Source organism: Sander lucioperca, chromosome 3, assembly GCF_008315115.2.
Source record: "Sander lucioperca isolate FBNREF2018 chromosome 3, SLUC_FBN_1.2, whole genome shotgun sequence".
NCBI classification, from domain to species: domain Eukaryota; kingdom Metazoa; phylum Chordata; class Actinopteri; order Perciformes; family Percidae; genus Sander; species Sander lucioperca.
This window is the reverse complement of record NC_050175.1, coordinates 25,050,375-25,072,015: the sequence shown is the minus strand read 5'-3', so window position 1 is coordinate 25,072,015 and position 21,641 is coordinate 25,050,375. Positions and strand designations below refer to the sequence as shown.

Here is a 21,641-nt window from a genome sequence, read left to right as displayed (position 1 = left end):
CTGCGAGCGGGTGGGGAGTATGATAAAAAAGAACATGACCTGAGAGGCCGATTCCTCCATTAGATATCTGACAAGTGTCTGCTTCCCTGGGAGGCAATGTCATGAGCCACAAACCTTGGAATTATTTTTATGAATATTGTTGGAATGTGAAAACACTGTTTTAGATGGATGCAGTCTGTATTGAACCTACATTGTATTCTGTATTTTCCTTTTGCAGTAGGATGCTGTTCCTTTTTATTGGCAACGGGTTATATACTGTCTGGCGTGCTGTTCACCATAAATTGTAATTTGCCAAGTGAAAAAGAGGAATTTGCCCAGCTGCTTTTCTCAAACAGTTTTTGGGATGGATATCTTCAATCTTTATTGAATCAAATTGCTTTTGGACACGGTGGCCAGTCTCTACCCTGTGTGACTTTATGGTCTGGATTTTCTGATCTGGACTGGGGAACGGCTTATGTAACTTAGCACAATTCTGCAAAATAGTAAAGAAATAGTACTTCTATCTGCAGCTGTATTTTGGCTATGTGATATTGTCATAAGATGTGTATCTGTAGACATGCAAGTAATGTCTTAATCAGATTAAATGCATAAATGCCTTTCAAGCATTATTGTAATAGTTAGGCCTGCACGATTCGGGGAAAAATATGAATCACGATTTTTTAGCTTAGAATTGATATCACGATTCTCTGCCACAATTTTTTTTCTCACGAAGTGTAATGTTTATTGCACACATGAACCATGACAAAACAAAACACATTGGCAGTACCAAACATAGATTTCTTTTGGCACCTATAGCACATTGCGCATCACCACAAGCCTGTAAACAGAGGCTTCAATGAATAAAGAAAATAAAGTACATACTGGCCATTTAAGTACAGTAGGCTACCAAGAATAGTGACATATAACACATTGGACTAAATATGGCCCTGATACAGGCTCTATCTGAACCCATTGAACATGTCTTTACATAATTAAAACATGTCAATGTCAAATGCTTTCAATAAATTAATTGGAGAAAAAAAAAATCAGTCATTTAAAAATTAAATCGTGAAAAAGGGGTGAATTGAGATTGCGATTTTATAATGATTTATCATGCAGGCCTAGTAATAGTTCTACCAAGAATGACTCAATGCTAGGTTTTATCCTCCGAAACCTTCATGAATTGACTTTCTGACAACTTCTCAAAGAGCGTTTGTTTATGTGCTGGCTCTCTTGGCACAACCACAAGGAAGGTTCTTTGGCAAAAAACACCCTTTTCTTAAACAACAAAATCATAATTTAAAGTTGAACCTCTGAGAGGTTCATAATTCTGTCTGCTATTTTTGCTTACTTATTGCATTGGGTTGATGATACTATGAAAATAGCGTTGTTGGTGTTTCTGTGATTTGTGTGTCGTCGTTTCCCTAGACTTGTACGCTTACAATAACTCTGTCATTAGACTATTTTTGCCTTTTATTCTTGACGTTAAAGTTGTTTTCAAGTTTGTGTTGGTCTGCGCCAGTTGAGGTTCATAGTTTAATTTACCGGATCCTTTTGATTAGCCTGAAGTGCTGTGTTTGACTCATGATCACACATTTATTGGCTTTAAACTTTGGAGCTTAACAATGGTCTCCTCATCTCAGGGAATGCCTGCACAGCTGCATCTTACTGACTGCATGAAATGTTGTGCTTTTTCTTGCAGCATTTTCACATTGCAACATAAATGAAATCTGGGGGTTTTAACCTTTTTTACCAGAAATTCCAGAATATGCTTTTTAATTTGTTCCGTTTTAATAAAATAACACATTTCTCATAACTTTAACTTGATTTATAAGCCAGAAAGTGTTCACAAGATCAGAATGTTGTTTAGGAAGTTGCCTGGGACCTGTATCAAGAAGCAATAACGCCTGATAATCAGTCCAAGATTATATTTGACAGCTGTTTATTTATGCTAAGGTGATGGCTAAACACCATCTGTTAACTTAGTAAGTACTACATTTGGCTAAATAATGCCATGAAGTAAATATTGTTTATTTTGCATACACTGCCTTTAGAGACTGGCCCTACAACCAACCAACAGCTGGAGATGTTGATTAATTGTTGTAGATACCAGATCTTGAATTGCTGCCATGTGTTGTGGCAGGATTTCTAAATCATTAGAGTTTGTTTTATCCAGGGTTCGTAAGGGTGCTTGAAAATGCTTGAATTTGTAACTGTATTTCTTTCACAACAAATACCTATCTGACTGAATAGTTTGTTTATTAAATGGAGAAATAAAATGTTGGAGAGCTTAAAATGAAACCTGCTCGCTTGTGCATGTGTGACTGCGATCTGCCAGTCTAGTTAGTTTAGTTTCCATATGTGACTCCGCCCCCTGTACAGGTCCTATCCCCTGACCAATCGGCTATCCTAACCTTAACCACTCAAGGTAAAATGCCTAACCCCAACCAATCGAGCTGCTTCGTAGGGCGGGTCTTGGCGTGGCCATAGTGGGATTCATAATATCGCTGGCAGGTTGTCGTTTCAATGAATGTTGGCTGGAAGATGAAAAATACAAATTATGGATTAAACAGGGACAAACCCCACGATTTGCCTCTTGTAAAGTCTGCTAAAAATACGTGCAGCTTTTCACAATGGTGCGCTCTCGAGTCACATTAAGGGTAAGACATAGACTTTTCAAGTTAGCCAACTCAAGTAGCCTACTGTACACGTTAGAACCTATTTGTTTCCGCTAGTAACTGTTAGCTAGGAATTAGCAGGCTAAGTGACTGAGAGTACTTGGTGTGATAATGTAATGTTAGTGTAACCGAGGGTTTCTTATACTGTCTAGACTCAGGTTTGGCTGTAAAATAAAGACACAGGCTTCCAATGCTGGAACCAAAACGGCACTGCACAGTCAAAAGGCAGTAAATACAACACTTTATCCACTTCTGTTCTTCCCGTCACAATAAATGCTCTATGTTTACTGTAACTTCCTCTTAAGCCTCAACTGAGAGGTTACACAATAAAATACCTTACATTAGTATTGCATGTCCGTTATGGCTTGTTCATTTGTGGAATATGCGGTGAACATAGCCAAAGTTACCTCACAAAAACTGTAACGTTAACTACCTGCAAATTAAAACCTGCAAACGTTAGCCCAGTGCATAACAACAATTGTTGATTGCTGAACAGAAATTGTCATACAACGATACAAGTAGCCTACTGTAAGGTTGAGGATGGCCTTATGCAATATTTACACTGCTCTATTCCAGTAGATAAATGTATATGTCTTGGCAATGAAATACATTTTTTTTTTATTTATCAGGCAGGTGCCTGTGCACTGTCAGTCTTCTGGGTTAAAATGGACTTACAGGTTGTTGTTGTACTGTCTCAGATTTTGTTCAAACCTTGTCTATATCAAGAATGTGTCCCAAAACCAAGGCCTGTAAAATATTTCTGTTCAAATCTTATGACTTCATATTTTCAGCCCTTCAAATTACTTCAGTTTTACAGCCTGAAAATCACATTATCTGGGAAGCAATATTTGGACATTAATATAATAAAGTATTATTCATAGGCAGCCCAAACTTTGTAGGGTGGAAGACAAACGTGTCAATATGACTGAACCATTACAAGTTTGTACGGCATGCCCTAGATTTGGAAAAAAGTGTGAAAAGACTGACATTAAGGGTAGCATCAACTTTGAGCAAAATCTAAGAGGGTGCAGCAACTGTTTTCCTGGATTTTGTCTGATTTGACACAGAATGACCCAGCTGCATGTCATTGGGCTCAAATCCTCCCACTCAGTGCTACTCTCCATAGCTGTCTTACTGTATGTTATGTTATGAACCATGAAGAGATTAAACATTTTAAAGGTGATAATTCAGGGTTAGTGAAGTGAACCTGTCGAGTGATTTTGTTTGGGGTAATTGTTTTTACATTGACTCAGGCAGGTTAGATAGCAAGCAAAGTCTACTTAGACAGTGATACATTTTGAAAAATAAAACTTGTGGTTTTGCTTAAATATCTGATCTTCTGCTATTACAAAACACAATTTTGGCTGTTTATAGCATTATCTCTTTTAATGTGATAAAAACACTAAATAATAATTTTGACTATGTATTGGTATGTAATTTATGGTGGTGTAAGGTGCTGGAAAAAGCTTCAAAAGTGCGAAGTACGAACCCTGTTTATCAGCGGTAACATAAACATGTTGAAATTGTGGTTTGCTTGTAGATTAAGATTAATATCTGTACTTGAAATCCATAATTGACAAAGCAATGTGTATGTTTTCATCATCCATTCTATATTTAATCTTGCATTTATTGCTTGACATAGTGGTGATTGTAACACATTTGAGATTTCAATGCAGAGTTGCTGGCAATTGATAGTTTATAAGATTATCTTAAAGTACAGAGATTACCTCAGGATTCCACACTTCTACATAAATATCTACCATTATTACTATATACTATGAAATTACAGTATAGAAAAACAATCTATGATTTTAAAAGCAAAGAGGTGAAACTATTTGTGAGTAATTGGTTTTACTTGGGTAATTAAATCCTGCATTCCATTTGCTCTGTCTTCATATGCATAATATATATGCCTGTTGCTAATACTGCAATAACCCTAACCCTGATTATCACATAACAGCCTCTGCATGAGTACGCCGGTATTTAAATTATCCAGAGGTTTTCTGTTGAAAAAGATTCACTTCCACTTTCACATTTTCACATCTGTCTTTTTGACCCTGACATGACTTAAAGGGATTTATCAGGAAAAACGGCTCTCATCCTTCATCTCATGCTTCAGTCAGCCGTTAGTGTCAAATGGCAGCCCTTGTATTGTTCCAGCACCAGGCTGCTTGTGGTCAACAAATGTGTCACGTTAATGTTACTGAGGGAATTGTTTTGTTTCTATTTTACATCTTGGATTTTCTGCCTCCATTGATTGTTTTCTTTAGAACTACACATTTGGCAGCTTCTCCTTTTGGATTCGGACTTTGTGGTGAGAGGCATCCTGACCACAATGGAGGAGTTCCTTCCTCTCTTTTGTAGAGTATAAAACTGATATGTAGGGAAACTCCACTGGCTACAGTTACACTACTCTCAGTCTGTTGATAAGGTGTCACGCTATCAGAGCTTTGTGATTTCTGTGGTTAATCAAAATTATGCTAAAGTTCATGTCAGGAAACATTGTAGTCATAATATTTTAAGAGGAAATAAAATGTGACAGATGGAGTAGGTTGCTGGAATACAATTTGGGGAAAAAAATACTGTAAAACATTAGGTCATCCCTGTCTCTGAAACCATTTCCTTAATCTGATGAGACTTAATGACTGCAATATCTATATCTTTAAAACTGATAGAGTTGAACTAAAATGAACTCAGCCTGGATGTGTTGAACACAGACATTGTTTTGAACTCGGACTAGTCTGAATAGGAATAACATAAGTAAATCCACAGATGTAACCAGGGGCTGTAAAATGAATTGCATCCAAGTGTTTGCTGAAAGCTGGAAAAGAAGGAGAGTCATTTTTTGAGATGAACTGTTAGCCATCATCAATTATCAATGCACAGTTACAGGTAACTGGGAGAAGGCTTAAGGCTTCAACCCACTGACTGACTGCAGCACCGCTTTATTTTTCTTGAGCTGACGGAAAGAGCAGATGATGAATAGATAATTGATTAGTTTGTATACATTTATTAAAGTTGATCATGACATCCTGATGGATTATTCTCTATGGAACACAGTTCTGCAAATGTATGCCCATCAGAAAAAGGGAGAAACCTTATGCTGTGTATGTGGTATTTACTTTTTTTTTTTTTTTTTAAAGCTCTACTCCTGGCTGAAATTCTTTTTTTCCAACATTTTCACCTGTGCATGACCTGAAGGAAGTGTCTTATCTTTTTACATATTTTTCCTGCCCTGCAGCTGTCTTTTGAGGCTGGAAAGCTTCCTGAATTTGATATTCATGACATCATTAGTTTGCTAATCTCTGATACTCTTTTGCTATTCAAACAGCACCACAGCCAATTCCTTTGCATATCACCCACACAGAACATCCAGAACAGTTTAGTTTCCTGATGATGGTCACCCTTTGGCTTTGATATGTCATTTTTTATGTAGTTTTGAAACAGGTCTGTCCTTAAGCTAAACAACAGGGTGAGGGACTGAAGTGATGATGACAATCAGACTAGGGGTGTAAATCACAAGTTTTGTCACGGTACGATATTATATTGATTCTTTGGACAACGATACACTGTTTGCTGACATCTTAAAGTCTGTCACGGTACGATTTCAATTCAATTCAGGGACCTGCAATCGATAGGAGACAATATCATATGCCAATATAACGCACTACTAACTAACTATGATTTGTCATCTCTTCCAGGCATTTAAATATATATTTTTTTATTTTTAATTAAAAAAGGATAAATATAATGTGGGAATCTAAAATAAAGGGGAATCTTTCAGACGATATGTATCAATATTTTCACTTTGCATCAATAATATTGGATCGTGGATATTTGAATCGATATATATATATATATATATATATATCGATAGTTAAACCCCTACTCCATACATTGGAATATGCTACATATACTAGAATAAGGGATAAGGTAATGTGTCAGCATCTATGGAGATTTTTCTGGAATGTAGCCACATTCAATGCACAGCTGGACACTCTTCAACTCATAAAAAGCAAACTTGTGTGCGGTCCTCCATGGACACTCTGACCCAGGCGTACGCACAGAAACGGGTGTAATGAGAAACAGATGAAACGTGAAACTGTGTGAATCTGAGACCATTGTGTAAATCAAATTGAAATATTCCCTTTATTGATGATATGAAGAATTCCCAAAGCCATTCTTACAATTAATATCCTACACAAACACCTGTTTGATCCATCTGCGGTGAAAAAAGAAATCAAGATACTATCGTAAATTCAAACAAAGATACATTTGCAAAGAAGTCGGTATGGATGAATATTAATTTGAGGCGTTTAACTTACTATTTAAGGGCAATTCTGGGCGTGACATGAAGCCGCCAAAGCTGCGTCACATTTAAAGTCGATTGTGATTTATAAAGGGAATCGGCGTAGGACGTGCGTGCGCATGGTTTTATAAATTTGAATATTTCTGTGCTACTCACATCCTATGTTTCGTCCGTACACCACTTCTGATGCAAATTCGCTGCACGGTTTTATAAATGAGGCCCAGAAACAGCTGGAAGATAAATCAGGAAGATGAATGAAACCCTTTTTTTAAGATGACAAACATCTGCTCTAATCAAGAAAGACTAACAACCTTTCCTCTGTGGTTTTTCACTTTTTTGAGACAATGCTAAATCACACAACTCCGTAATAAATGGTTAGGTCCTGTGTGTGTGTGTGTGTGTGTGTGTGTGTGTGTGTGTGTGTGTGTGCAAAACCTTAAAAACTTAAATTTCATGAAATAACCAAACATTTTTATGTTAAGTAACTTATGAAATTTGCTTTTTTGGAGATGCACTGATAAGGCAGTATTGTGTTGGTGCCAACTTGAAAAAATAAATTATCAGTTCAATATTGCTTTTACTGTCAATATTCGGCTGAATGTTGAGTGGGCAGTTTTTGTTTGTGTTTTGTGAAGAGAGGATACTGGCGATACCCCATGCCCATGCCTAGAACCGGGCCTACCTAAAAATGCTTGGTTTGATTCCAAATTTATAATATATTTTTGTTTTCTGAATTACCACAGAAATCTATTAAGAATCATCATCTGATATCAAGCAAATCACTCAAACTGATAGGAAACCTGATAAAAAGTGTAAGAAACTACTAATGCAGTTGGAATATTTTATATATGACTCATATTTTCCAACAGTTGTGTTTTATAAGCTGTCTCATGATGACCTAGAACTGGCCACAAACCTCAGTACAAATATGTGGTATCAGTTTACTAGTGGTCCCGACAACTGTTAAATTTAGTTTTCTTATTTTGGTAATAAAACATTTATGAATCCCACAACAGTTCACAAAAGAACTTTGTACGCACTAATTATGATAGAGTCTGTGCATACAAACGTTTTATAAAAGAGGCCCAGTGTTTGTACTGGACTGTGCAAATGTCTAACAACACTTATTAAAGGCTGGTTAGCCTTATATTTATTGTTCCTAATAAATATGTCCCTGAAGCTATTTCAGGAAAAAAAAAAAAAAAAAAAGTAGATATTTAAATGTATATCATATTTCATCAAAAAAACTGAAAAACATGTATTGCCCAGCTGTACCACACACAGGTTGTGCTGTATTGAGCTGGAAAGGAGCCATGATCTTAAACATGCACACGCGTGCCATGGGCTTGGGCATGTTTTGTTCTGGTTGTATAAATAACTTCTTCTAAAAAATAAAGAAAGAAATAAACTTCATTTTGGGCTTCATCCCCCTCCCATTTTGCTAGCGGATGTTCAAATTAGCATGTTCCTTTTCAGGCCTGGGTTCCATTATCCTCGCTGGTGGGGTTCTTTATAGATGTCAGGGGGGTAGTATTTGAAAGCACGGCTTGTTTTAATACAAGAGTGCAGCCTTGTGGTATGTGAGGAATTCTGTCATTTATTTTCATCCACGGTTGAAAATTTGAACTTGGAGCACTCAGAGCATGTGATTTCAATTAGAGGAGCTGTAAAGACCTGAAGACACGTAACCGTCAGACAGACTAGTGTTCTACTAGCACCAGTCTGTCTGGACTCGCTCTGCTTGCCTCTACAGGTGAACAAAGGCAAAAGTATAGCTATCATCCAGCTCCTTTCTGTTTAAACACGCACGCACACACGCACACACGCACAGTTGTTGACAGCTGGCATGAGTAGGGTTGGGTATCGTTTGGAGTTTTTCCGATACCAGTGCTAAAACGATACTTTTAAAACTGTGCCTGAATGAATGAATATATATATATATATTTAAAAAAATATATATATTTATTTATTTATTTCACTTATAACAATAACTTATTTCACCAGTAAATTCCTGTTAAACGACAAAAACAACCATTGGATGGGAAAAGGGTATTTTACAATAACTTTGAATGCAGCACGAGGCTGGCGAGGCGAGTTTCAAGTGAACGCAACGTTTGTGTTTTTCAGACAATGGCAGCTACAGACTTGTACGTCCCGGTTTTGAAATCCTCTCCAGTGAAATACAGACAAACTTTTACACTGTTTAGCTTTCAGCATTTTAACCGTGTTTAATCCAACTGCTAGCTAACGGTAGGCTAATGTTACCTGCTGCCAAGTGTAGTGTTTACTAGCGTGACATGCGGCGATGTTTCAGTTGCCTCTAACGTCCGTTTCGGATCATCAGAGAGAAGCGCAGGCATTTTAGTGGCACCGAAATGAGGCATCGAAATCCACGTTGCTATTCGGTCCGGTAGATACCGGTCGTTAAGGCACCAGTGCCGTATTAGCGTTGGGTCTCGGTACCCAACCCTAGGCTTGAGGCACTTGGTGCAGACGGGCTGCAGTTGACCACTGAGGACCTCATGTCATTATGATGATGTGTAGCACTTCATTCTCGTGCTACTCTGTGCAGTCCCATGTGTTCTCACACCCGGCTCCGATAGAGAATATTCTTTCAAGCCCAGCGGTGTCTTTGTGTGCCTTTTTGTTATTGGAGACGTTTTTATAGTTTTGAGCCAAAGTTGTAGGTTAAAAACGCACATGCAGCATAGGGGTATGTTGGTTTTGATTTCAATGACCAACATAGCAATTTGACATAATTTTAGTGTTGGCCAGAGCTTACGTCAAAATTCTAGTCATTCTAGGTTTTTTGAATAAGAGAAAATCCCAAATAGCTTGGCACTAACTGGTTAGCTTTTTTGCAGATGATAAAATCCATGTGAATTCCAAATATTTTGAAGTGTGTTGTTTGAACAGATGATCGAGAATCTAAAAAGCTGACACTATCTGCAGCATATGTGACTCTTTGGCGAAGGTAGTATTTAGCCAGAATGCTTTGAATTTATAAACAAAATCCCCATATATATCTATTTATCCATTATTTCAATGAATTCCAAGAAATGGGCCACATGTATTCAATTTCTGTCTCTTACTCTCTTGATAGAACATTTTCTCTTGGCTGATAAATAGAAAGTGTGTCCTAGCTGTCAAAGAGTGACTCTGAGTTTAAAATAACGTTGAGATGAAGTCATGGGGTTGGACCACGCAGTGCGACAAAGAGGATATTGTGAAACAGATCTTAAAAGGCTGTTTTTGGCATGTTAAATTAGAGAATTCTTTCTTAAATTATACATTTTCCATTTATTAGCTTTCCAGATTGCTAAACAAGAATGTTGCAGTCATATATCAACTCCTAAATACATATTGCGTTGTGTTTGCACTTATGTTGACATGAATTATTACATCCAATTTAGGTTTCAGAGTTTTGCAAGACCCAGCTATATCAGGACCCCCCTGAGGGAAATCTATGAGGGAGTTAAGCTTTCGGTGGTCAACCTCGCAAATCTGTTTGCTACACCTGCTATGGATCTGTATCCAGCTGTCTCTCTCAGCTCTAACTACATACTGTAAATGTGTACGCCTTTGTGTTACATTACATACTGTACATATATGCACGACCAACACTTAAGACTTTGTATTAAGGCTGCCCTTGTGCCTTTTGGTTTAACTTTGACTGTCTCCCCCCCAGTGATCGCTCGTTGGAGCACTATCCCTAAAGAAAATGAATGTCCTTCTTGCCCCATGCAAGCTTCTTTTGTGTTAGTGGTGTAAGTCCCATATCTCACACTTTGGACCGCATTCCTTTCCACACATCTTGAGTTAATCTGTCCCACCAGGATTGTACCAGGAAGTTTTTGTGATTGTTGTGGCCAGAATTGGCTGAATTTGCACCAACTCCTTTTACCATTAAAGTGGGTAAATGGTAAAAAGTCTGAGAGTAAGTGCCTGAGAGGTTGACTTTTGGGGTAAAAGGTTCCTGTTTATTAAGCATTTGTAATGGAGTTCGTTTGTTGAGGCTGATGTCGTTTCACCTGGCATCGTTCCAGTGGTTCTGAATTTCAATATTACAGCAATTACCTGCGGGGATTAGAAGAATTTGGTAGCATTGTTCATGTTTTCACCGTTTCTTTGCAGAAACTATGTGGGAAATAGACAGAATTGCAAGCTTGCACAAATAAGGCAGTGGTTGGTTTCATTTGTTTGAAATGTTCCTAAATCAACAGCACAAATTCCTGGAGGGGCTTAATTTATCCAACCCAGATTCATTCAATAGCCGCTTTCCAACCGGAGGGATTTTTGCAGTTCCTAGAACATAAAATTCCTAGAACCCTTTTTTTCTCGTGTTCCGACTGGACCAATTTAGGGATTTTTAAGTTCCTCTGGCCGCAGTTCCTGTAACTCTTTCAGCTCCTACTTCAGGGAAGGGTCTTTTCACTGTTCCCTTTTCAGCATAGGAACCTAGGTCAACGAGGGTCGGGTTTCCGGTACAGACAGACCAACAACGGGACAATTTTAACAATTTTCGCCATCTTATTCATCACTAAATTCACTTCTGACAACATTTTAGGCGAGAAATTAAATGTTTAGATTTCGAATATAGGCAGTCTTGCGAAAATTGATGCCGAATTGACAATTTGCTTCAAAGTTTTCGGAGTTGAGGAGCTCCATGAAGTGAGGCGACAGCCAGCAGGCCAGCTAGCTCGTCACTCAGCCAGTCATGCTCAGAGACCCCGAGGTAAGTTGGAGGTCTCTCAGACCGGTCTCGTAAATAAGAGGCTTTTATTTCGCCATTGACGGTTCATTTGTTTAAATATCACAACACATCATCACGTCCATCATAAGATTAACGGGAACCCGTGGTTAACGGTCTTTTCCGAGTTAAACTCCACCTCGCTGGCCGGCCGTCAGACACACACACACAGTCACACACACACAGTCACACACACAGTCACACACACAGTCACACACACACGTCCACAGCGCAGCAGGCAGAGGCGGGGGAGAGAGAGATACCCGTTTCTCTTCGGGAGACTTGTTTAAATTATGACAAATATGCAATATACATTAGATTTAGTATTTAGGTCATACTTTTTTTGGTGTATTTGTTTTCTGATTTTAATGCTATAAAGACCGTTGCCGTGCTTGCGTCACTCCCTTACCCCTTCTATAGTCCCTATGGCCACTTGGCCAGTGCAAATGCAAATGGAAAAAACGGTTTTGGGGGAGAATAGTTAGTAGATCTGTTTAGAAGTGGACTTTTCCTATAACTACGTTCCTGTAACTACTTGGTCGGAAAGCGGCTATTGATTGGCAGTAACTGCTACCTTATTCACTGATGCATTCAGCTTCATTCTTTTAATCTCTTTGACTGTTTATTTCAGTGTCACATTTGATTTGATTTTGCTCTATCAGCATATTTAGGTCTCTTGTTTCAGTTTAAGCTTTTTCACAATTCCTCTTTACAATTAAAAATGAACCAGAATTGTTTTCTTGGGACTTACTCGCTTCCTAGTAGCTTTTTTGAAAGTAAACTCTGGTCAAGTCAATCAGCTTCACTTCCAAATCACTATCTACACCACTATATCTTAGAAGTAGAGATGCACCGATTACAACTTTGTAGGCTGATTCCGATTTCCAATTTTCTTTGAGTTAGGCCAGCCGATACCGATTTTAGCCGATTCCGATTTCATTTTTTTCTAACCACTTTACAGCACACACAAATATTTATTTTCTATCTTTTCTTTAATAGAAAATGTTACATTTTGCATAGAACATAGAACATTTTTTAAATAGATAATCGATTGCTATAAAATACAACTACATAAATTACTCCTGGTGTGGGAAATTCACACACATCTAAAGTGCAATGTTACGGAAGAACCATTTCCTTCTTTTCACATCCAATATCCAACTAAAAATTGATATATTTAGCAAACTAAACTTCTGTATGTATGAAAACAGGTAATGGCAATAAAATAATATATAAATAACAAATAAAAATAAAATAAATATAGCCTTAATGCAGTATAAAGATATTTCTCAAAACACACACACAGGCCTGTTTGAACGTCAATAGTAACGTTACCTGAAAACAGCGTGTAGTTCACTTTTTAGCAAGTTTGCTTTATGTGTCATTGTGCATAAATGTTAACACTACCGTTGCTGTCAACGGGCTTATCTGCTAACGTTAGCTACCGACGGTTACCTCGGAACAATCCAGCAAATAGACGATACCCTAGAGTGCCGTTACCTGAAACAGATGAGTTAACGTCACCGCTCATTTTACACAGTTTAGCAACAAAACTAAACTCTTTAAAGATTACTACGTTTTTAATGTTGGTTTTGAGCGGTATGCATCCCCACTAACCTTTTTTTTAGTTCTCTTTTTTTTTTTGTTTTGTTTACAGCGTGTCCTACAGCGGCCAGCGGGGCGTCAGAGGCAGAGGGACCACACAGTGTTTGCTAACGTTAGCTTCTTGTCTCAACTGGGGTCTGATTAACAGTAAATTCATCAAAGTCAGTGTGCCCAACGCTATTTTCCGATAAACTGTAGCTGTCATATTTCACGGGACCCGCGTGAGTGCGGTTTTCATGTTCCAGTTTTTCAGCCTCAGAGGGGAAAGAGAGAGAGCGGCTGACTGTTCGAGCCGTGTATAATTACGACTGTATGACATTTCATAAACAGCTGATGGAGCGGCAGGGCGCCGCTGCTACATGCATACAGCGGAAACCCTGCATGTGCACGTGTGGTGTTGCTGTTGCGCGATGTAAATCATGCGGCGCCCGAGTGCATTTGACCGGCATAAAATCGGCATATGTCAGACTGACCGGCAGGTCGCCGGTCATGGCCGATGACGTGAAAATCGACCAATTCCAGTCACCGGGGTCAATCGGTGCATCTCTACTTAGAAGTATATGGATGACTTTTACAAAGGGAGGAGCACATAGGATATGACACCTCTAGGCTGTTGTGAAACCCCAGGCTGTTTCTACATGCTTCCTGCTTGCTTACTTATGTTTGTAGGGATGAGAAACAAGAGTTATACTCTTACTGAGGAACTGTATTTGAGCTGACATCTTTGATATATTCTGTTTATATTGTATTCATCTATATTTTGTTTCTGTTGATTCCTCTCTTTGTCTTGTTTTCTAATGTACAGTAGTCATGTTAAATCATACCTAATATATTTGACTTAACATTAAAGGCAGGATCGGTAACTGCAGCAGCAATAAATAACTTATGGGCTCTGAAAAAGGAGCGACGCCAACCAATCACAGCGGTGCTCGTACACGTCTGTGTTTGGGTCGGAGGGGGAGGGGTTAGAGGGAGCCCCGAGGATATGCTACTTTCAAATCTTGCTAGCTTTTCAACATTACCATGCCTGCCTTTTGAGTAAAATTAATCTGAAAATCTGTTCAGACCATAGCATGCTTGTTTATCCTATTAAATACATTTTTGTCCATTACTTTACTGTAAATCATGATTAATCTGAAGAGAAAAACTAGTCAGACAGATTAACTCTGAGATGCAACCCTTTGAGAAACCCTATAAGTTGACCAGTGCATTATTTATGCAAGAAATGCATCACTTCTACATATTATTTAATGAGTTTAAAGGTCCCATGGCATGAACATTTCACTTTGAGGTTTTTTAACATTAATGTGAGTTCCCCCAGCCTGCCTATGGTCCCCCAGTGGCTAGAAATGGCGATAGGTGTAAACCGAGCCCTGGGTATCCTGCTCTGCCTTTGAGAAAATGAAAGCTCAGATGGGCCGATCTGGAATCTCCTCCTTATGACATCATAAGGAGCAAGGTTACCTCCCCTTTCTCTGCTTTGCCCGCCCAGAGAATTTGGCCCACCCATGAGAAAGAGACATCATGGCTTGCAAACAAGCAAAGTGGCAGTTGGTCAAGGCCACACCCCCACCCTCCACCTTGCCCCCCCCCTCCTCCTCAATAGCTACAGACACAGAAATGGCACATAGGAAAGCTCATTGTGGGACTGGCTCTAGTGGCTGTAATTCTGCACCAAGGCTGAATTTCGGGAAAGACTTCAGATACAGTATTAGGGGATCACTAAGGCCTATATAAAAGCATCCAAAGAGCAGCATGTCATAGGACCTTTAACTTATATGATATACGTTTATTGGCTAACTTAAGATTGGTGATATTTCTCTTACTAAAACACATGCAGAGTTCTACATGTCGTGATGCTGTTCTCTGCACTGACTGACAGATCTTGATGTCTTTTTTTTTAATCTGAAGGTTCAGGGGAGGGATGTGGAAAGATCATTCAGCGATTCCCCAAGAAGGACTGGGAGGGAACGGCGTTTCCTCAGGGGGTGGAGATGGTGAGTGATAACTATAAACTGAAAACAACTAAACTGAACAAAGCTATGTTGCCTGTGTATTTAAAGTACACTATCCAAAGTGAAACACAGGAAAACAAAGATGCAGTTAGATTGAAAAAGATACCTGCTGGGATTTAACATAAAACGTTTTCTAATCAAAATGTGGTTGGAACACCAAATTTTGTTTTTGACAGTGTTGCAGCTTTTTTATAAATAGAGACATACAAATATCATTTCTTCCTGTTTAGAAAAGTTAATGATCAATCAATGATTGATTAATCACTGGGAAGAAAGTTGTCTGTTTTGCTTCTATATACAAATATACTACATTGCAAACATTTAATTAAGAAAATTGTAAAATGTCTCCTATATGTATAATTCACAGACTGGTGTCTGGATGGTTGCATCATTATTGTGACCGCGGCCTTTGCTGTCTGCAGTGTAGACTAATATCACAATTTCATAGTTCATATTAACAGGAGAGCAGACATCTGTGAACAAGTTGTATAGTGTTTCTCTAGTTAGTGAGTGTCCTTGTCTTTACACCCCTTACCAGCTTTCTGATTTGGTAGTTGAGAATATTTTCTGTACAAAATAGGGAATATTTGTCTAATAAAAATGTTCATTGACAGATGACAGATTGTACCCCAGGGAATTTTCATGTTTTGAAAACAAATTTGTCCTTTAGAGCTTGTGCAGCAGAAATTGGCATTTCCTGTTTAAGATAAATTTGTAATGATTGTTCACTCAAACATTTGTTTTAAGCACTTTACATGTTCCCTAATTAGGAAACCCCTTTCCACAGAACCCTTTTTACATTATATCCAGCCTACTATCTGATTCCCGTTGCTGTCTGTCTCCATCTTCTTCTTTAGGTATATTAATAGAATAGTTGCTTCTCTCCCAGGGGGGTCTGTTGTCCTTATATGGACAATGCAATGGATGGACAAATATTTGCTTATCAGGACTGGGAAAACTGTCAATTTCTAGGGCAACATTAGCACTTAACAGTATCATACTGCACAGGACATTAGCGCCTGTGTTATATCTGTTTTTGCTCATTTATATTGGCTACTGCAGATAAGCTTTTAATGACTAAGCAGAATAGTTTTGGCAGTCATGAGGAGGGAAAACAGCAAAATAACTCAAGATCACAACACAGTACTTGATCCTTTGAAAGTACTATTCAGCATATACTTCTGTCATATTACATTTTTCCCGCTCTTTTTTTATTACAGCATTAGATATTACATATAAAAATCCAGATACAGGTACGATTTACAGGATCCATAGCTGTAGATGACTGTAAATGCTGTGCCGAAATAAATGTTGTATGTTTTCTACTTTGCAGTTGAAGGTATGTTTAGTGTTTGGTGGAGGTCATAGCTAATTGTATAGCCTAATTTAGAGGCCAGGTGATGCAGAGCACCAGCGGGTGTAAAGGCCAACAAGTTGCATAATAGGCAGTGGTGGAAGTAACAAATTATATTTATTGTTGTTACTGTTACAAAGTTGTTTTTTGTGTACTGGTACTTTTTAAAAATCTGTAATTTTATTTTTACTTAAGTACTTTTTATCAGTATTGTACTTCACTACATTTCAAGCTGCATCCATTACAGAGTAAAAACAAAAAAGTCCTGATAAACTTTGTGAGAATAGAACAAAAGAAAGAAGATGAATCATCTGCTGTTGTGTCTGTCTGCGGCCGCAGGACTGTAGAGCTTAGAGATTATAATTATTGTATATTGTATAAAATTTGCATGTAAGGCTGCAACTACCGATTATTTTCATAGTCGATTTAATATGTTAATTATTTCCTCGATTAACCAATTAGTTGTCTATAAAATGTATTTGCAAGTTTTGTACATAAAAAGAAAAAAATGGTTGAATGGTCTGATTTCAACATAACATATTAGAACAGTAACATAAAATATGAGAACAGTAACATAACCTATGAGAACACTAACATAACGTATGAGAACACTAACATAACCTATGAGAACATTAACATAACATATGAGAACAGTAACATAACATATGAGAACAGTATCAGCAGAAAAATGTCACACATTTTTTACAAAAACAAAGAAATTAAATAATATGCATCAGCGGAACAGCGCAAGTGTTAGCTTTTACCTGCACAAAACGGTATGTTTCTAGTCGTTATGGTTATAAAATGATTAAGTCGGCCCGCAGAGCGGTGCTCTCGGTAGCCAGTCCGACAATGTTTTGAATGATTTGCGTTGGGGAGGCTAGTCTTTACCTATGGTCTTTACGCACACACTGTGCTTGTAAATAATTTTCCCGGTTCACGCAAGTATCTATTTTTAGGGGCATATTTGTGTGAAATGTTCTACTGTGGAGCACTGAGTTGGCTTATTATTGTCAACAATGGAGACTTGCTACTACAAAATAGTGGTGCGCTCAGCATGCATACCTTTGGTGGAGGATTGTCCCAAAAACCAACCCAATTCACTTGAATTCATTAACTTATTAGACAGTCGATGTATGTTTGTGCACCAGTAATTTGATTTAAATGACATGACTCGTCTCGTCTCTCGAGACCTAACGTTATATGATCCACTAGTCTTGATAGCAGTATCGATAAATTCGAACTCGGGTTTTGAGTAGAGATGCACCGATTACAGTTTTCTAGGCCGATTTCCGATTTTTCATTAAGTTTGATCTGCCGATACCGATTTTAGCCGATTCCGATTTAATTTTTTCTAACCACTAATCTATCTTTCCTTTAATAGAACATTTTACATTTTGCATAGAACATTTTTTGAACAGATAATCGATCGCTATAAAATAGAACTGTATAAATTACTCCTGGTGTTTTAACTGACCTACTTTTTACTTTGTTTGAAGTACATTTTTACACAAGTACTTCTAATTTTACTTGAGTAAAATGTATTTAAAGTAACAGTACTTTTACTTGAGTACAATATTCTGGTACTCTTTCCACCCTGATATTATGGGTCAGATATCTAAGCCAAGACAAATGAAGAGAGCAACCCTAAACAACAGGCATTTGTCACATTTCATGTTTAGATTAGGTCATTTTTTTCACTATGACAGGATCCTTTTTAGAAACGCAAATATAATCTACATTTGTATACAGTATTTGCAGATTTAGAAGTAAACAAACATTAAACTTGGGTTGAAAAAGTTATTTTGTACGAGTACTGAATTAAGTTGTGTTTGCCTTTTTAATAATGTCCAAGAGTTATTATAGCTGTAGCTAAAATTTTTGGATCTGTGCAGACACGGTCAAAGAGATACTATTATACCATGACCCCCTTTATTTATTCACAATTAAGGACATGTGAGGTTGTTCTTTCAGCATAAATAGACATATTGTGAGTGGGTGGTTTGAATGGCAGGCATCTTCCTGTGTAATTCACTGAGTCTGTTGGTGGCCATCAAGAGTGTCTTGTTGTGAGTTTTTGTTTATAGACGAGCAGTGGTGTGTCATACAGTAAAGCATAGTGCTCCTGGTGAAACTAAGAAAAATTAAAAGTATGTCCTGTCCAAAAAAAGTGTTGAGTAGAATTTTAGAGATTTCATTTTTTGTCGATATGAGGCCAAAACCCTAGCACTGGTCTTTAACCTTTCAGTGACTCTGAGGGATGAGCCAGGACGGCTCTACTCTCTCAGCATCATCCCTCAAGTATCCTGTCATGGTTTCATAGAGTTTAAATATAGAAACACTGCCGCAGGTTTAGCTAAATCTATTAGCTTAGTGTTTCCAGATGTCATTGAGGACCTGTATACCATTTTTTGTGCCTGTGTGGGTGTGTGTGAATTTTTTGTATTCCATCTCGCTGAAGTGATCCCCCCCAATGCTTCTTCATTATGTGTCAGCCTAGACTGAAATTGAGACATACTGTCCCTAGAGTGCAAAGAAAGCACCAGGCATGATGTTTCTCATTGAAGGCAGTACGCCCGAGCTGAGACAAGAGGATGCATTTAATGCAAGATCTTTTTTGGCAAATACCCCACATATTTGCTAAAACTGTTCTTCTAAAATACAACTGTATGTTTTAAGTATACTAGTATAAAATATTAGATAGCATGCTGAATAAGATACAGCTTCAGTTCTCTATGAAAAGGCGCCCTGAGGACTGAGCAAGGACAGGAAAGAGGGGGTTGTTCCAGAAATTTGCTTTCCTACTATGTGGTGTGTGTGACAAACTTTGGTCTAGAGCCAAATGACTGAAATTCCAGCTTTGAAGCTTTAATGAAGATACACCATAGTGTTTAACAGACCCACTAAGCAATTTGCATGTTGGCTCTGTTTTGGGCTGGTATGTAAACCATTATTATTTGCAGATTTTCTCTACTCCATGAAAAAAGAAAATGACTCATTTACAAACACTAAGGAACACATCTGTAGTAAACAGTGGATGAAGCTGAGCACGAAAAGCATTTTGCGGTCACAACAGGCCCCCAGCAAACTAAATAACCACAGATGAGGAATGCACCAAGAAAAAGCGTTTACAACTTGTGCTAGGAAAAATGTGTTTCTAATCTTTTCAGGCAAGTGATGATGATAGGAACCAGCTCAAATCCTCATCTGTTATGGATGAGCCAGGTCTGTAGATGGTCAGTTGTGCAACTAGTACATTTCCATCATCTCTCCCTCCAGTATGAAGACACTGTCCTCATAATATACAGTAAACGGACAGAGAGAGTTAAGGGAGTATTCACGTAGAAGGTTTTTAATGTGTAAACTCTGACGCTGACAAAAGTAGCTGAGTTGTGGTTTTCTAAAATGAATAACACAATGACAATAGGGTTGACTTGAACTTGAATGTAATGATTACATAAATGGTAAATTAGGGTTGTTTGTATTTTATTATTAATTTTAACTTATTGTACTCAAAGAGAATATGGTGATCTCCCTTGCTGTGATGAGGAGAGTGTTATTTTTCAAATTTCAAGTACAATTGTGTCTGCCTGCTTTGCTTAAGAGGGCAAGTTGTTGTTGCACTGATTGCAAATTTCTCTGCCGATGTTTGTCGTTTTCTTTATATGATGGAATATATAAGTAGGCAAGATAGAACAAAGTCCTGATTGGTTTGTATCTTTTATTTTTAAACTGGAGAGCCAGTAGGAAGCCTCAAATCCCTATCTCTCACCTCCTCATTAGCATTGTGTCCTACTAGTTAACTAGTGCGCATTTTGGCTTTTACTAGTTAACTAGGGGAGGAACCTGATGTCTAATATCAAGGAATTCCATATCCTTGATATCCTTGATATTAGACATCAGGTTCCTCAATGCTCAAACGGCTTTGCCATAGTGCCAGCATTCAAAATGATATTCAACCTGTTACTGGCTTAGTCTGTCATACGCACATGCTTCAAGAATTCCACCATCATTCCTGTGCCCAAGAAAACAAGATGAGCCCTGCCTGAATGATAACCGCCCAGTGGCACTCACCTCAGTGATAAAATGCTTTGAACGACTGGTCAAGGATTACATCTGCTCCTCACTACCCAGCACAGTGGACCAATTACAGTTTGCTTACCGTCCTAACCAATCAACGGAGGACGCCATAGCACACATCCTCCACACCACCCTATCTCGCCTGGAAAAGAAAGAAGCTATGTGACATTGCTGTTCATTGAGTACAGTTCAGAGTTTAACACCACCATGGGAGTCCCAGCCTTATATTCAACTGATCTATCTCTAGTCTCAAATGTTGTGTCTGTGGGCGAGATGCTGCAGCAATGAACAATAGTAATCCTGTGCTGGTCCAGTCCAACACACAGTATGCGGTGTGGGTTTTCTGTTCCACTCAGTTAGCTAGGCAAGCGGAGTGTTTTCTCTGACTGCATACCAAGCCGGTCATTTGCTTTTTTGTCCCACTGCTTACTCAGATATATACTGGGAGCCATAATTGTTACTGAAAGAAAGACATTTATACAAGTGGCCATCAAAATGGCCAAAAACAAAAGCCAATATGGGTGTGTTAAGATGCAGCTCCACTTATGCCCACTACATTCTTAAGTCTTCCCTTTTGATTGAGCCATTAAAACTGTCTCTTAAATTAAAAAAATCAATATGTTTTCCGCAAAACATTGGTGGTCTGTAAAAGTAGAGGGAGATGTTTTTGAGTGTGTGTTTGTGCGATGAACAAGAAAGTCAGTCTACACACTAAGACATGGTGGCTTATGCTCTCTCGTCCCCACACAGCTCTACCAAGACTTCGCCACTCTATGCCCAAATTTTAATTGTCTGGTCCCAATAACTGCCAAAATGGTGATCAGTGGTAAACCCAAATCCAGTCTTCCAAAACAATGGTGACAACACAGTC

The 21,641-nt window shown here is 38.3% G+C and overlaps 2 protein-coding genes across 3 annotated transcripts in view; both read left to right on the top strand.

Moving 5' to 3' along the window:
• mical2a (microtubule associated monooxygenase, calponin and LIM domain containing 2a) overlaps positions 1 to 21,641 on the top strand; it is an 858,504-nt gene that overhangs the window by 467,009 nt on the left and 369,854 nt on the right. The gene's annotated exons all lie outside the window — the stretch shown is intronic.
• Positions 1 to 21,641, top strand: part of sbf2 (SET binding factor 2) — a 102,419-nt gene that overhangs the window by 5,162 nt on the left and 75,616 nt on the right. For both annotated transcript variants that reach the window (XM_031324222.2, XM_031324221.2), the window contains exon 2: positions 15,233 to 15,318. In XM_031324222.2, the coding sequence (XP_031180082.1) occupies positions 15,233 to 15,318 (86 nt within the window). The remainder of the gene's footprint in view (positions 1 to 15,232; positions 15,319 to 21,641) is intronic.